The sequence below is a fragment of the Oncorhynchus nerka genome, linkage group LG18, assembly GCF_034236695.1.
Source record: "Oncorhynchus nerka isolate Pitt River linkage group LG18, Oner_Uvic_2.0, whole genome shotgun sequence".
NCBI lineage: Eukaryota > Metazoa > Chordata > Actinopteri > Salmoniformes > Salmonidae > Oncorhynchus > Oncorhynchus nerka.
In genome coordinates, this window is record NC_088413.1 from 43,413,590 (window position 1) to 43,425,631 (window position 12,042).

The 12,042-nt window shown below is 50.0% G+C and overlaps 1 protein-coding gene across 2 annotated transcripts in view; it reads right to left on the reverse strand.

The window, feature by feature from the left end:
- adck1 (aarF domain containing kinase 1) overlaps positions 1–12,042 on the reverse strand; it is a 179,502-nt gene that overhangs the window by 23,697 nt on the left and 143,763 nt on the right. Inside the window, exon 10 of one of the 2 annotated variants that reach the window (XM_029687486.2) lies at positions 6,827–7,477. The exons of the other annotated variant lie outside the window; for it this stretch is intronic. Within the exon in view, the coding sequence (XP_029543346.1) occupies positions 7,385–7,477 (93 nt within the window). The 3' untranslated portion in view covers positions 6,827–7,384. Of the gene's footprint in view, positions 1–6,826; positions 7,478–12,042 lie in introns of those variants that run through there. 2 annotated transcript variants of the gene reach the window in all.

The following is a 12,042-nucleotide window of genomic DNA, read 5'->3' on the forward strand; positions in this document are numbered from 1 at the left end:
TCTGCGTCCCTCCCTCTCGTTCGTCCGTCCGTCCTCTCTCTCTCGTCCGTCCGTCCCTCTCCGTCCGTCCCTCTCTCTGCGTCCGTCCGTCCGTCCTCTCTCTCGTCCGTCCGTCCGTCCGTCCCTCTCTCGTCGTCCGTCCGTCCCTCGTCCCTCTCTCCGTCCGTCCGTCCGTCTCCGTCCTCCGTCCGTCCGTCCGTCCGTCCCCTCTCTCGTCCGTCCGTCCGTCCCTCTCTCTGCGTCCGTCCGTCCGTCCGTCCCTCTCTCTGCGTCCGTCCGTCCGTCCCTCTCTCTGCGTCCGTCCGTCCGTCCCTCTCTCGTCCGTCCGTCCGTCCCTCTCTCTGCGTCCGTCCGTCCGTCCCTCTGCGTCCGTCCGTCCGTCCGTCCTCTGCGTCCGTCCGTCCGTCCGTCCCTCTGCGTCCGTCCGTCCGTCCCTCTCTCTGCGTCCGTCCGTCCGTCCGTCCGTCCGTCGTCCGTCTCTCTCTCGTCCGTCCGTCCCTATCTCGTCCGTCCGTCCGTCTCTCTCGTCCGTCCGTCCGTCCCTCTCCGTCGTCCGTCCGTCCCTCTCTCTCGCGTCGTCCGTCCGTCCCGTCCCCCGTCTCTCGTCCGTCCGTCGTCTCGTCCGTCCGTCCCTCTCTCTGCGTCCGTCCGTCCGTCCCTCTCTCTGCGTCCGTCCGTCCGTCCCTCTCTCTGCGTCCGTCCGTCCGTCCGTCCGTCCCTCTCTCTGCGTCCGTCCGTCCGTCCCCTCTCTCTGCGTCCGTCCGTCCGTCCCTCTCTCTGCGTCCGTCCGTCCCTCTCTCTGCGTCCGTCCGTCTCTCGTCCTCGTCCCGTCCGTCCCTCGTCCGTCCCGTCCGTCTCTCTCGTCCGTCCGTCCGTCCTCTCGTCCGTCCGTCCGTCCGTCCGTCGTCCGTCCGTCTCCGTCCCTATCTGCGTCCGTCCGTCCGCCCGTCTCTCTGCGTCCGTCCGTCCGTCCGTCCCTCTGCGTCCGTCCGTCCCTCTGCGTCCGTCCGTCCGTCCCTCTGCGTCCGTCCGTCTCCGTCCGTCCCTCTCTGCGTCCGTCCGTCCGTCCCTCTGCGTCCGTCCGTCCGTCCGTCCCTCTGCGTCCGTCCGTCCGTCCCTCTCGTCGTCCGTCTCGTCCCTCGTCCGTCCGTCCCTCTCTCGTCCGTCCGTCCGTCCCTCTCGCGCGTCCGTCCGTCCCCCTGCGTCCGTCCGTCCGTCCCTCTGCGTCCGTCCGTCCGTCCCTCGTCCGTCCGTCCGTCCCTGCGTCCGTCCGTCCCTCTGCGTCCGTCCGTCCGTCCCTCTGCGTCCGTCCGTCCGTCCGTCCGTCCGTCCGTCGTCCTCTCGTCCGTCCCCTCGTCCGTCCGTCCGTCTCCCTGCGTCCGTCCTCCCTGCGTCCGTCCGTCCGTCTCCCTGCGTCCGTCCGTCCGTCCGTCCGTCCCCCTCCGTCCGTCCGTCCGTCCGTCTCTCGTCCGTCCGTCCGTCCGTCCGTCTCCCCGCGTCCGTCCGTCCGTCCGTCCGTCCGTCCGTCCCTCTCTGCGTCCGTCCGTCCGTCCTCGTCCCGTCCGTCCGTCCGTCCCCCGTCCGTCCGTCCGTCCGTCCGTCCCCTGCGTCCGTCGTCCGTCCGTCCTCCCTGCGTCCGTCCGTCCGTCGTCCCTGCGTCCGTCCGTCCGTCTCTGCGTCCGTCCGTCCGTCCGTCCGTCCGTCTCCCTGCGTCCGTCCGTCCGTCCGTCTCCCTGCGTCCGTCCGTCCGTCCGTCTCTCTGCGTCCGTCCGTCCGTCCTCTCTCCGTCCGTCCGTCCGTCCCTCTGCGTCCGTCCGTCCGTCCCTCTCTCCGTCCGTCCGTCCCTCGTCCGTCCCTCTCGTCCGTCCGTCCGTCCCTCCCGTCCGTCCGTCCGTCCCTCTCGTCCGTCCGTCCGTCCTCCGTCCGTCCGTCCGTCCCTCTCCGTCCGTCCGTCCGTCCCTCTGCGTCCGTCCGTCCGTCCCTCTGCGTCCGTCCGTCCGTCCCTCCGTCCGTCCGTCCGTCCCTCTGCGTCCGTCCGTCCGTCCCTCTGCGTCCGTCCGTCCGTCCCTCTCTGCGTCCGTCCGTCCTCTGCGTCCGTCCGTCCGTCCCCGTCCGTCCGTCCGTCCTCGTCGTCCGTCGTCCGTCCGTCCGTCCCTCGTCCGTCCGTCCGTCCCTCTCGTCCGTCCGTCCGTCCGTCCCTCTGTCCTCCGTCCGTCCGTCCGTCCCTCGTCCGTCCGTCGTCGTCCCTCCGTCCGTCCCTCTGCGTCCGTCCGTCCGTCCCTCTGCGTCCGTCCGTCCGTCCCTCTGCGTCCGTCCGTCCCTCTCTGCGTCCGTCCCGTCCGTCCGTCCCTCTCCGCGTCCGTCCGTCCCCCTCCGCGTCCGTCCGTCCCCCTCCGCGTCCGTCCGTCCCTCCGCGTCCGTCCGTCCCTCCGCGTCCGTCCGTCCCTCCGCGTCCGTCCGTCCGTCCCTCTCTGCGTTCGTCCGTCCGTCCGTCCCGTCCCTCTCTGCGTCCGTCCGTCCGTCCCTCTCTGCGTCCGTCCGTCCCTCTCTGTCCGTCCGTCCGTCCGTCCGTCCCTCTCTCTCTCGTCCGTCCGTCCGTCCCTCTCTCTGCGTCCGTCCGTCCGTCCGTCCCTCTCTCTGCGTCCGTCCGTCCGTCCGTCTCTCTCTCTCCGTCCGTCCGTCCCTCTCTCTCTGCGTCCGTCCGTCCGTCTCTCTCTCGTCCGTCCGTCTCTCTGCGTCCGTCCGTCCGTCTCTCTGCGTCCGTCCGTCCGTCTCTCTGCGTCCGTCCGTCCGTCTCTCTGCGTCCGTCCGTCCGTCTCTCTGCGTCCTCTCTGCGTCCGTCTCTCTGCGTCCGTCTCTCTGCGTCCGTCTCTCTGCGTCTGTCCGTCTGCCTGCCTGCATCTGCCTGCCTGCATCTGCCTGCCTGCATCTGCCTGCCTGCATCTGCCTGCCTGCATCTGTCTGCCTGCATCTGTCTGCCTGCCTGCATCTGTCTGCCTGCCTGCATCTGTCTGCCTGCCTGCATCTGCCTGCATCTGTCTGCCTGCATCTGTCTGCCTGCCTGCATCTGTCTGAGGCAGGGGAACAGACAGGTACGGGAGGTTTACACACAAAGAACAGAACATTATAAACACAGGATGACTTCGAAATGTAATCAAGTCAAGCAAGGTCTATATAATTATGGGATATTCCAAATCAAAATGCTATTGTCATGGGAACCTAAGTGGCACTCAGTAGAACGCAATCATCTCAGAACTTTTGGTGGCAACATGGATGATAATTATCATAACGCTGTATACATCTCTGGCTTTGGAACGAACGAACACGAACACACACACACACACACACACACACACACACGTTCCATGGTAAGCCCGGCAGAAGATAGAAGGGACATGCTTTGTGGACTAGACAAGCAACACAGTGACATTTGAAAGGATTTGACTGACAGACCGATTTCATGTGTTCCCAACAATTACCTAACAGAATGGACGTGCTTTTCTCTTTCTTCAATCTCTGTCTGTTCTCCCTTCATCTTTCCTTTATCTCTCTTTTACTCTCTTTGTATTGCTGCTGTCGAGCATCTTTCTTTCTTTCGCTTCTCTCCATTCTCTCCCTTTCATTGCTTTACTCTTACACCCCCTACTCTTTCTCTTAGTCTCTCCCTTCTGTCAGTCTCCCCCCATCTCTTACCCCCTCCCTCCCTCCCTCCCCTCCCTCCCTCCGCTGGCAGCGGTGATTGCTGCTTCCTATTCAGACTCAAAGCTAGCATTTTTTCATGCCACAATAAATGTAAATTGCGTTCATTCCAATTCCCTGCTAACGTTCCCACTTTTGTTCTGTTTGGGAGCCTAACAAACCAACTGGAAGGAGCACTACATTGCCTCAGAGACACGTGTGTGTGTGTGTGTGTGTGTCATTAGCTTTCACCAAGTATTTCTGTCACTTTACACAAGGATTTCTATAGAGTTCTTAGTGATTGGAAAAGAACAAGCCATACAAGGAATGATAAGGAAATGTGTAACTTTAGGAATTGCATAATGATCTTAACCAGGAGGGGATTGAATGTCTCATCTAGGCACCAGTCTTTCTAGCTAACACTCCATGTCATTGCCAAAGAGACTGGCCTTTCGGGAATCGCAACGTTCAATATGCAGCTGGATTTACAGCGCAGTTGTTCATTGGTTGTTGGAAAAACACTAATATTTTCCATGTGGCGCCTCTAAAATAGAATTAGAATTATAACAAAGTCAAAAAATTATGTTTAGCTGTTAGCTAGGCAAGTTATTGTATTTTGAGGCTTAAGATCAAAGCAGAGAGGTTTTGTGGTTGGAATTGCAGTATGCACTTAGTTTAAGAATTTAGACTTGAGCAATAAACTTTTGACAGACTGGCTTTGTCAGGACAAACAAGGATACCAATGTGTTCTGTGACGGAAAAAAACGTTTGGATAATTGTTGTGATTGGAGGATAGCTGTGAGGGTTATCGAATCAGGATCAACTCCTCTGTTCTCCATGAGGTCATTAATAATTGAATGTTCATATTTGAAGGTGGCAGAAAGGCCAGTCTCTATTGCAATGACAAGGAGTGGCAAGAAGTAGAATGTTAGCTAAAGAGACTGGCACTCAGGCTAGAATGTCTCTGCTGTCACCAAGAAGCTTGATTTTGACATCTAGCCTCTTAGCTTGCAAGTTTGCAAAGCTGGAGCCCTGCGCTGGATATAATTTATTTGACACATCTTACATTTCTTATAATTAGCACACACCCCCAACCAGAAAAAAGTATAATGTATATATACTCATATATATATATACACAAACATATACAGTTGAAGCTGGAAGTTTACATACACTTAAGTTGGAGTCATTAAAACTAGTTTTTCAACCACTCCAAATTTCTTGTAAACAAACTATAGTTTTGGCAAGTCGGTCAGGACATCTACTTTGTGCATGACACAAGTCAATTTTCCAACAATTGTTTACAGACAGATTATGTAACTTCTAATTCACTGTATCACAATTCCAGAGGGTCAGAAGTTTACATACAAAGTTGACTGTGCCTTTGAACAACTTGGAAAATTCCAGAAAATGATGTCATGGCTTTAGAAGCTTCTGATACGCTAATTGACATCATTTGAATCAATTGGAGGTGTACATGTGGATGTATTTCAAGGCCTACCTTCAAACTCAAAGCCTCTTTGTTTGACATCATGGGACATAACCTATCGACAAAACCAGAAAGGCCGCTCAGCAAGGAAGAAGCCACTGCTCCAAAACCGCCCCAAAAAAAGCCAGACTACAGTTTGCAACTGCACATGGAGCAAAGATCGTGAATGAATGAAATATTCTTATTAAATACTTTTTTCTTTACATACTTGAATGTGCTGACAACAAAATCAAACACAAATTATCAATGGAAATCAAATTTATCAACCCATGGAGGTCTGGATTTGGAGTCGCACTCAAAATTAAAGTGGAAAACCACACTAAAGGCTGATCCAACTTTGATGTAATGTCCTTAAAACAAGTCAAAATGACGCTCAGTAGTGTGTGTGGCCTCCACGTGCCTGTATGACCTCCCTACAACGCCTGGACATGCTCCTGATGAGGTGGCGGATGGTCTCCTGATGGATCTCCTCCCAGACCTGGACTAAAGCATCCGCCAACTCCTGGACAGTCTGTGGTGGATGGAGCGAGACATGATGTCCCAGATGTGCTCAATTCGATTCAGGTCTGGGGAACGGGCGGGCCAGTCCATAGCATCAATGCCTTCCTCTTGCAGAAACTGCTGACACACTCCAGCCACATGAGGTCTAGCATTGTCTTGCATTAGGAGGAACCCAGGGCCAACAGTACCAGCATATGGTCTCACAAGGGGTCTGAGGATCTCATCTCGGTACCTAATGGCAGTCAGGCTACCTCTAGCGAGCACATGGAGGGCTGTGCGGCCCCCCAAAGAAATGCCGCAGAACGTTCTCCACTGCGTTTCCAGACTCTGTCACATGTGCTCAGTGTGAACCTGCTTTCATCTGTGAAGAGCACAGGGCGCCAGTGGCGAATTTGCCAATCTTGGTGTTCTCTGGCAAATGCCAAACGTTCTGCACGGTGTTGGGCTGTAAGCACAACAGCCACCTGTGGATGTCGGGCCCTCATACCACCCTCATGGAGTCCTTTTCTGACCGTTTGAGCAGACACATGCACATTTGTGTCCTCCTGGAGGTCATTTTGCAGGGCTCTGGCAGTGCTCCTCCTGCTCCTCCTTGCACAAAGGCGGAGGTAGCGGTCCTGCTGCTGGGTTGTTGCCCTTCTACGGCCTCCTCCACGTCTCCTGATATACTGGCCTGTCTCCTGGTAGCGCCTCCATGCTCTGGACACTACGCTGACAGACACAGCAAACCTTCTTGCCACAGCTCGCATTGATGTTCCATCCTGGATGAGCTGCACTACCTGAGCCACTTGTGTGGGGGTTGTAGACTCCATCTCATGCTACCACTAGAGTGAAAGCAGTGCCAGCATTCAAAAGTGACTAAAACATCAGCCAGGAAGCATAGGAACTGAAAAGTGGTCTGTGGTCACCACCTGCAGAACCACTCCTTTATTGGGGGTGTCTTGCTAATTGCCTATAATTTCCACCTGTTATCTATTCCATTTTCACAACAGCATGTGACATTTATTGTCAATCAGTGTTGCTTCCTATGTGGACAGCTGGATTTCACAGAAGTGTGATTGACTTGGAGTTACATTGTGTTGTTTAAGTGTTCCCTTTATTTTTTTGAGCAGTGTATATATATTATTATATTCACACACACACACACGGCCACACGGCCACAACAACCGTGATAACATAATTGCAAAAGCGTTTTCTAATGATCAATTAGCCTTTTAAAATGATAAACTTGGAATAGCTAACACAGCGTGCCATTGGTTGCTGATAATGGGCCCCTGTACGGCTATGTAGATATTCCATTAAAAATCAGCAGTTTCCAGCTACAATGGTCATTTACAGCATTAACAATGTCTACACTGTATTTCTGATCAATTTGATGTTATTGGGGTGGGGGGCGCTAGAGAGCGTGATTTGCTTGAGCTCCACTCAATTCTGAAACAAATTCATATTTATCTTAACATCTCACAACCTATAACTTCAAATGTTGTCTGGCAATATGACAAATGTAAAAGGCACCAAAAAAAGGGGGAGCTAAACAAGATCATTTGAATGAGATACACAAGGAACCAATTTCAACATGGCCCATGAGGAGTTAGCTGAAGATGCTAACGTTAGCTCCCAAGAGTTCCCCACCGAACCTACTCAAAGTGACCTACTGGTTGCTATCATGCTATCAACTCACTAAGCAAGAAGGTGGACACAAGGTTGGCTGATATCTCAAAGAGTATTGGGACTTTGACTGAAACTGTGAAGGCAGCTAAGGGCAGGGTGCATGCGGTTGAGCAGACGACAGTTGATCACGTGGTCAGGCTACAGGACAAAGAGAAACAGTGCACAACATTAAAAAATGACAACAAAACCCTGAAAGCCCATTGGCTTAACCTGCTCGAGTTGCATTCAAGACGCCAGAACATCCGAATATGTGGGATCCAGGAGGACACTGAGAAAGGGAAACCCACTGAATTAGTTTCGGAGCTGATACGGGCATTGCTGGGGAGTGAACACTTCAAAACGGCCATCCTGATCGACCGGACACACAGATCAGGCAACGAAGCCGGCCAAGGTCACGCTACCAAGACCATTCATCGCACGGCTGTAGCCATGGAACCCCTTGCTACTCTCATTCGTGCATGTGCCAATATAGCTCCGGTTAAAATCAAAGACATGCAGCACAAAATGTTTTGCAGAAGATGTTCTTTTGTTTTTATCCAAGCTTAAAACTTCTATTCCTCCGCTTCTTGGATATAGGGGGCGCTCTTTTAATTTATGGATAAAAAAACATTCCCGTTTTAAACAAGATATTTTGTCACAAAAAGATGCTCGACTATGCATATAATTGACAGCTTTGGAAAGAAAACACTCTGACGTTTCCAAAACTGCAAAGATATTGTCTGCGAGTGCCACAGAACTAATGCTACAGGCGAAACAAAGATGAAATTTCATACAGGAAGTGTCCCAGATTTTGAATGTGCTGTCTTCCAATGTCTCCTTGTATGGCTGTGTATGGGTCACGAATGAGCTTAGACTTTCTGTCGTTTCCCCAAGGTGTTGACAGCATTGTGACGTATTTGTAGGCAAAATCATTGGAAGATTGACCTTAAGAGACTACATCTACCAGGTGGCCGCTTGGTGTCCTCCGTTGCAATTATTGCGTAATCTCCAGCTGCGTGTATTTTTCGTTTGCTTCGAGGAGAAACACAGCTGCCATGAATGATTTATCATCCAATAGATATGTGAAAAACACCTTGAGGATTGATTCTAAACAACGTTTGCCATGTTTATGTCGATATTATGGAGTTAATTTGGTAAAAAGTTTGGCGTTGTAGAGACTGCATTTTCGGATTTTTTTCTTAGCCAAACGTGATGAACAAAACGGAGCGATTTCTCCTACACAAGTAATCTTTTTGGAAAAAATGAACATTTGCTATCTAACTGAGAGTCTCCTCATTGAAAACATCCGAAGTTCTTCAAAGGTAAATTATTTTATTTGAATGCTTTTCTTGTTTTGTGAAAATGTTGCCTGCTGAATGCTAGGCTTAATGCTATGCTAGCTATCAATACTCTTACACAAATGCTTGTGTAGCTATGGTTGAAAAGCATATTTTGAAAATCTGAGATGACAGTGTTGTTAACAAAAGTCTAAGCTTGTGAGCCAATATATTTATTTCATTTCATTTACGATTTTCATGAATAGTTAACGGTGCGTTATGGTAATGAGCTTGAGGCTATCATTACGCTCCCGGATACGGGATTGCTCGACGCTAGAGGTTAACTTGAAAAAAAGATTCGGCTCTTGCTCTGGCTACAAGATGAACTGGCAGCAAAGCAAATTGATGCCAATATCACGGCCTGTGGATATGCAATTTCTGCAATCTACCCCATTTAGAACAGTGATTGACAAGTTCACAAGCCTTGGCATTGTTGTGACAAGAGAACTTGATCAGCTATTGAACGTGAATAGGAACACGAACATTTATCAGCTTAAACAAAATATTGATTTTTGGAAAACTCTGCCTCTCCTTGGTTGGTCGTATAAACACTATTAAAAATGGTTGTCCTACCCAGGTTTCTTTACCTCTTCCAATGTCTACCCAATTTCATACCACAAAGCTATTTTAAGAAACTGGATTCAATAGTAATTCCATTTTTATGGGATAACAAGGCAGCCAGAATTTGAAATGAGCATTTGTGCAAGTACAAGATAGAGGGGGGCTTTGGCCTTTCTCACTATAAACTCTATTATTGGGCTGCTAATCTGAACAGTGTGTCTTTCTGGAGGGAAAGTTTACCTGGGATGCGACAGAATTATATGCCTTCATGGCTTTTGATTGAGCAGGCCTCCTGTCAACGTTCCTCACTCCCTGCACTTGGTAATAGTCCAGCATATGTGGAAAAAGGCCACTTATGGCTCTAATCCAGTCATTTGTCATATGCTTAAGGATCAGGAAACAGATGAGGTATTTTCTTAACATACCCACTGTTTACATAGACAGCCCAATTTGCCTGAATCATGCTTTCCCCCCTGCATTGGATGATATGGTGTTTTCACAGTGGAGAGAGAATGGGCTCACAGCAATTGGTACATTGATGGTCAGTTAGCTTCATTTCAAATATTACAGGGTAAGTTTAACATGCCAACAACACATTTTTTCAGATACCTCCAAATCAGGAATTTCTTAAGGACACATTTCCCACAGTATGGCATTAATCCAAATAATCCTACATAATTAGATAGCCTGATCCTTGTCAAACCCCATTCAAAAGGGTCGGTCTCTAGACTGTATGATGTGCTAGGCCCACATAGAGGTATCCACAGACACTATTAAAAGGGCTTGGGAACAAGAACTTGGTTCATAAAGCTCAGATGAGGACTGGGTAGAAGCTCTCAGGAATATAAACCATAGTTCAGGGAATGCCAGACACAACCTTGTACAGTTTAAGGTGATACACAGGTTACATTACTCAAATGTGAAACTGCATAAAATATTTCCGGACACCTTACCACTGTGTGAGAGGTGCAATCAGGATGAGGGGACGTTGACCCACTTATTCTGGACATGTCCTAAGTTACATGTTCTATTACTTATCTAAAGCCTTCAATAGAGTTATAGCCCCAGATCCATTGATCGCTCTGTTTGGTAGGTACATAGAGCCAGGGCCATAGGGAGAGATCAAACCGAGAGAGTCTGTCCTTATGACTGCTGGGCCTGTCCAGTCTCACAATCTCGTCACCCTGCTCTAGCCCATTTCTTCCTCTCTTTTTTCTCCCCCTTTCATTTATCCACCCTCAATCTCCACTCCTCTCCTACCTCTCCTATTATCGATCCTCCCTTTCTCTCTGCCCCTTTCTCTCTCTCCCTCCCTTCGTCTGATGAAAGCTCTCTCTCCATCAGTCTCTCCCTGCCTCTGTAATTATGCGCCCCACTCAGCCCTGGTAGAAAAGCCACAGCACTGAAACCAGGCTTATTACTGACACACACACACATTTTGTGGCTATAACAGAGCTCTTATCTGTTCTCTCTCAGATAGGAAGGCTCAATTGAAGTAGTGAATAACTACTATGTCCTAACGTTCAACATGTTGCGCTTTCAGATGGGATCTGATGTTAAATGCACAACTATACACTCCAGCTAGGTACGTGGACCTCTTCCCTCATCCTTCCCTTCCTCTTCTTCTCTCCTCATCATTGCTCTCCTTGGGGCTGCAGGTAGCCTAGTGGTTAGAGCGTTGGGCCCCTGAACAAGGCAGTTAACCCACTGTTCCTAGGCTGTCATTGTAAATCAGAATTTGTTCTTAACTGGTGAAATATATATTTTATATATATTTTTTAATTCTCTCCAGAGTGTACAGTGCGCTACACCAGGGGTTCTCAAAGTAGGTCAGAGGAAGGTACTGCAGGGTATCCGCAGCCAGATCAAAATATTATATATATATGCAAAGCTGTCATCAAGTTCAAGGGTGGCTAAATATATTTTGATTTGTTTAACACTTATTTGGTTACTATATGATTCCATGTGTTATTTCGTAGTTTTGATGTCTACACTGTTATTCTACAATGTAAAAAATTGAAAAAAATTAACTTGAATGAGTAGGTGTCCAAACTTTTGATTGGTACTGTAATATTACATTTCATATGTTTATGAGTATTACTAACATATTAACCACATGTTGGCCAAGGAATCTGTGGAATAAGTTTAGAGGGTGTAATTTGTTCAACCTCTCTTTCATATAGTCTGAGATCCCCAAGGATTGGAAAGCTGCCGCAGTCATCCCCCTCTTCAAAGGGGGAGACACCCTGGACCCAAACTGTTACAGACCTATATCCATCCTGCCCTGCCTATCTAAGGTCTTCGAAAGCCAAGTCAACAAACAGGTCACTGACCATCTCGAATCCCACCGTGCCTTCTCCGCTGTGCAATCTGGTTTCCGAGCCGGTCACGGGTGCACCTCAGCCACGCTCAAGGTACTAAACGATATCATAACCGCCATTGATAAAAGAAAGTACTGTGCAGCCGTCTTCATCGACCTGGCCAAGGCTTTCGACTCTGTCAATCACCATATTCTTATCGGCAGACTCAGTAGCCTCGGTTTTTCTAATGACTGCCTTGCCTGGTTCACAAACTACTTTGCAGACAGAGTTCAGTGTGTCAAATCGGAGGGCATGCTGTCCGGTCCTCTGGCAGTCTTTATGGGGGTGCCACAGGGTTCAATTCTCGGGCCGACTCTTTTCTCTGTATATATCAATGATGTTGCTCTTGCTGCGGGCGATTCCCTGATCCACCTCTAAGCAGACGACACCATTCTGTATACTTCCGGCCCGTCCTTGGACACTGTGCTATCTAACCTCCAACTGCTCTTAAACGCTAGTAAAACCA